At 47.1% G+C, this 5180-nt stretch overlaps 1 protein-coding gene across 1 annotated transcript; it reads left to right on the forward strand.

Moving 5' to 3' along the window:
- The first annotated feature begins 1866 nt into the window (after positions 1-1866).
- LOC134968677 (4-galactosyl-N-acetylglucosaminide 3-alpha-L-fucosyltransferase FUT6-like) lies at positions 1867-2922 on the forward strand. Its single transcript, XM_063944195.1, has one exon. It carries the CDS (start codon positions 1867-1869, stop codon positions 2920-2922), a length of 1056 nt encoding a protein of 351 aa, XP_063800265.1.
- The last annotated feature ends 2258 nt before the right edge of the window (positions 2923-5180 follow it).

The raw sequence follows: 5180 nt of genomic DNA on the forward strand, positions 1-5180 counted from the left end.
ACTCCAAAATGACTGGTCTGAGTTTCTTCCGTTTGCAGAGTTTGCTTACAACAATGCCTGTCATTCCTCCACCAATGTATCTCCATTTTTTACAGTTTTTGGTTTTCACCCCAGAGCTAATTCCTTTTTTCAACATTCCTCTGTCTCCTCACTGACCTTGACCTCTCATCTCAAACTCATTTGGAGAAAAGTGCACCTGGCTCTCAGAAAAGCGGCATTTCGGGAGAAAAATTTTTCTGACAGGCTCCGGCGGCCGTGCACTTTTAAAGTTGGAGATAGGGTATGGTTGTCGACTCGCAACATTAAACTTCGACAAACCTCAGCCAGATTGGGTCCTAAATTTATTGGACCATTTCATATTATCAAAAAAGTCAATCCAGTGGCTTTCCGGTTACGTTTACCAAAAACTTTACGGATCGGAAATACCTTCCATTGCTCCTTGTTAAAACCATATGTTTCGTCCAGTAGATTTCCTCGCAAGATCTCTCAGGGGAAATCACCAATAGATGTACAGGGTCAGCAGGAGTTCTTAGTGGAGAAGGTTCTCGATTCCAAGTTGTCCCGGGGTCGGCTTTATTTTTTGGTACATTGGAGAGGTTATGGTCCAGAAGAAAGGTCTTGGGTCCTGGATGAGGATCTCCATGCCCCGAGGCTCAAAAGGGCATTTTTTCGAGAATTTCCTCAGAAACCTGGCCTTAGGGGTTCCTTGACCCCTCCTCAAGGGGGGGGGTACTGTTAGGCGCCGAGGGTCCGCCCGTCAGTGCGGCCCGGCGCCTAGCAACTAGGGACGCCGCAGGCAGACAGCCGCCGGCTCCCTAGCAACGCTAGACGCCGGGCGCACGGAGCCGCTCAGACCCTAGCAACGGGGACGCCACGGTCAGACCGCGTTCCCCGTTGCTGGGTCTTAATTAATCAGTGCTTGTGTATTCTGGCCGTGCAGCATGCAGCTGCACGGCATCATTATGTGATTACCCTGTCTGGATCATGATTGGAGGGCTCCCAAATTTAAGCACTCTCAGGACTTCTCACAGACGCCGGTGATAGCTTCCTGTTTGCTGTGTCAGTTACAGAGAGTTTCCAGTCCTGCTCAACCCGGTTGTTCCTGTCCTCAGTGATCCAGTACTCGGAATTTGTCATCTATTCCTGGAGTCCGACCGAGCACCTTTAACATCCTGTGGTGTTCGTGAGTCGCGGCGTAGCCGTGTGTTGCGGCTTGACCGCTACTATTTATTATTTAGTTTATTGTGTTCTGGAGCTTTTGCGGAGGATTCCGCTCCCACAAATCCACTCTGGTATCCAGCGGTGCTGGATAGGAGTAACGGATCAGTGGATCTTTGGTTGTCCTTTTCCCTGGCGGTTTGTCCGCACATACTTTTGGTTTAAGTTAGATAGCTTGTAACCCCTGGCCTGGTTGCTTAGTCAGAGGGCCCCTTGTTATCACCCTGTCTCGGATTTCCCTTTGTCTCCCATTAAGACCTGAGGGGGCATCGGGGTTGGGCAGACATAATCCGCCCTTCGAACGCGGCTGCCATGGGCTCAAGCAACCATAGTCTCGCAGGGGATTTCTGATAACACGGGCGAGACAACGGAGTTAGGGCGCCAGGGGTTACTAGGCTTTCCTGCTCCCGTACCAGCATATCCTTCCAGTACTCAGACCTCTGCCATAAAGATCTCCTCTGGTCTGGAGTACGGGAATCATAACAGCTAACATATAGTATTCATTAATATATCTTAGAAATAAGTACATCTTGTTGGAAAAAGCTAATTCACATAATTATCATGGTTTCTTTATTTCCTCAACAGTAATGAAAATTGTGAGAAACATCTACTCTTCAAATAAAACTTACAGTTGTTCTACGTAATTAAATGGAGTGTTCGTGGAAAACATTATCTGTGAAGAAATCTTTTAAGATATGTATTGCGCAGTTGTGTTTTGCAGCCATTTTGTTTACACTCTATAATAATGTAAGTCACTCAGCAATTATTGATGCAGATGAATATGTAGTAACTACACAAGAACCTACAGAACATACTCGAATTATCCTTCTATGGACTTGGCCATTAGGTAGAAAATTTCCACTTAATGAATGTCCATCCTATCTTAATATTACTGGATGCTTCTATACAGCTAACAGAACATTGTTTTCTTCTGCTGATGCAGTTGTTATCCATCATAGGACTATATTCCACTCTGAAAAATATTTACCCCATATGCCAAGACCACAATATCAGTACTGGGTATGGTTTAACAAGGAATCTCCATCTAACAGCCCAAACTTGCACTTTATGGACAATCTCATCAATCTGACCATGTCCTACAGAGCTGACTCTGATATATTCTCTCCTTATGGATGGTTGGAAGAGAATAAGGAAGACGAAAACTTCACTATTCCTCCAAAGACTAAACTGGTGGCCTGGGCAGTCAGTAACTGGAACCCAAACTCTAGGAGGGTGCATTATTATGAGCAGCTTAAGAATTTTTTATCCATTGACATATATGGAAGACACCATAAACCTCTGCCCAGAAATGAACATCAGCAAACACTTTCCAAGTACAAATTTTATCTGGCCTTTGAAAACTCAATATATGAAGACTACATTACAGAGAAACTGTGGTTTAATGCCTTCACATTTGGTATTGTACCAGTTGTTATGGGCCCTTCACGTGAAAATTATGAGCGTTTTATTCCCAAAGACTCATTTATTCATGTAGATGACTTCTCCACAGCCCAGGAACTGGCCACATATATTTTAAAGTTGGACAGTGATGACAAAGCCTACCAGCAATATTTCCACTGGAGGTCCAGACTTCATCCTGTTTTAGGAACAAGCTGGGAGATTTCCTACTGTAGAATATGCAAAGCAATAAAAGAAGCTCCTAAACATAAAACTATTTCAAGACTTGGAGCTTGGTACACATAAGTGACTTCACCTACTCACCCAACTATATATGCATGCATGTTGTCCCGCGGTGTGTTATGCAGAATGTAATTGCATTATTAGTGGGATTTAATCTCAGATGTGGTTTAACCCCACTTTACAAACAATAATAAGGGCAATGTGTCTTCCCTAAATTCTTAACCAGCTACAAGGGGATCTAGGCTAGTTAAAACTAAACTAGGAAGACCACAAGCAAATGGAAATCCTGCCTCAGTAATAAGTATCCAAGGCTGGTAAGCGTAAATCTGGTGCCTCTACAGAGGAAAAGTGGGAACAAAAACAGTGTGCCCCCAGTCCAAGTGATTACCAACCATGGCAACTTTCGTCACAGCACCAGTATAATGGAGTGCTGCAGAAGAAGTGTGTGCTATATAAGTAACTAACTAAATAAATAAATAAGAGCTCAAGATCATTAAGGCTGGGTACACATTAAATGATCTAGGGATCGCAGAAGACGGCAAGACTGATGGGCTGAGATGTAAGTCGGCCATACACACTGAACAATATGGCACACAATCTTTGGCTATATTGTTCATGGCCACATTCAGCAGCATGATGTTGGCCAGTGGGTCATCCCATCGGCTATGCAGCACAGCAGATGGGACTACTGACATGCCGGCAGATGGGAGCACGTGGTAGTAGGTACACACCAGTGACGTGCGGTGAGGTCAATGATTGGGGAGGCACTGGCTAATAACAGAACTTGATTTACACCAACATACAGCTAGGGGGTATTATCCCCTCTCCCCTACCCCTTAATCCTCCCTTTCCAATCCCATAGCCTAACCTTAACCTCCCCCTATAGTGCCTAACCCTAACATCTGTGCAGCATTGCCTAATCTCCCACGCAGCCTAACCCTCTCCGTGGGTGCCTAAACCCCCTCCCTGCAGCCTAACCCTCTCCGTGGGTGCCTAACGCTCCTCCATGCAGCCTAACCTCCCCACGCAGCCTAACCCTAACCTGCCCCTATAGTGCCCAACCCTAACATCCCTGCAGCATTGCCTAAACCTAACCCCCCTTCCCGCTGACTAAACTTAACTCTCCCTCCCCCGCAGCGCTACCCTAACCCTCTCCGTGGGTGCTTAACCCCCCTCCCTGCAGCCTAACCTGGGGGGAGGGGAGGCTAAACTAACCCTGCTGACCCTAAAACTATCGGTGCCACTATACTTACATAGGTCGGGACGCCAACTGTCGGGGTTTGGACGTCTGTATCATGACCAAATCGGATTTCTGGCAACAGCATTGTGGCGGAGGGCAGGATCCCGACTGTCAGTAAACTAACCGCATTCCCTACCAGTGAGCTTGACATACAGTACAGTAGGTGACCAGGCCAAATCAGGCCATATTGCAGCATTTATATTTAACTCTTATAATATACTGTACCATCCGTTTTTACAACATCTTCACAACACTTAAGGGCCTTACACACTGGACGATTTTCAGCCGAGGTGCCTGACCGCCGATACGGCCGACGAATGCCCCGGCGGCAAGGGGGGGTGATGGGGGAGTGACGTTTCTTCACTCCCCCGTCACCCGGCCCCATAGCCCTGTATGTTAATATGGACAATATTGTCCATATTGGCTTGCACGCATAAACGACATGGCACCAACAATGAACGAGCGCGGGGTCGCACATCGTTCATCGTTGGTAAATACACACTGAAATATATTTTAGTGTAATCGGCCAGTGTGTAGGGCCCGTTACTCAGGACTTGCAGTGCCAGTGACCAAACAAAAACTGGAACAGAAAAGAACGGAGTACAAATATAAGAAATTAATGAGTACTCCAGTGTACAGAAAAACAAGTAAAAAGCCCCAGCATCCGTCTTCCTCCCACCCCCAGCCAGGGCTGTGCTGCTGCTGCTGCATGTGTGTGGGAATGGAGGAGGTATCAGTAACACACATCCACAGGCAGCAGCTGAGGGCTGGGAAACTAAAGGCTGGAGAAGACAGTGACATGCAGCCTGCTCCAGCCATAGCCCTGACAGCAGCAGCCTGACCCTACTGTCCGTGGCTATAGTAGCCATGTGCAGGAAACCGGAGGTCCCCACTCCCCCCTGATAACAGTGCTACCCATGCTGTAGTGCACCCTGACAGCTCACCTCACCATCTGTAAAACGACCAGCACCTGGAGAGAGTGAGATCCGGACTCAGCACTGAGAGTGCATCAGGAAACAGTCACAGTCACTGGTCAAACAAATCTGCCTCACTGACAGGGGCGGGCTCTGAGGTGGGATGC

The sequence above is a fragment of the Pseudophryne corroboree genome, chromosome 11 (assembly GCF_028390025.1).
Source record: "Pseudophryne corroboree isolate aPseCor3 chromosome 11, aPseCor3.hap2, whole genome shotgun sequence".
NCBI classification, from domain to species: domain Eukaryota; kingdom Metazoa; phylum Chordata; class Amphibia; order Anura; family Myobatrachidae; genus Pseudophryne; species Pseudophryne corroboree.

What these genes read in the sequence shown, in the direction of transcription:
- LOC134968677 (XM_063944195.1), top strand. Translation starts at nt 1,867, where the DNA reads ATGGAGTGTTCGTGGAAAACATTATCTGTGAAGAAATCTTTTAAGATA.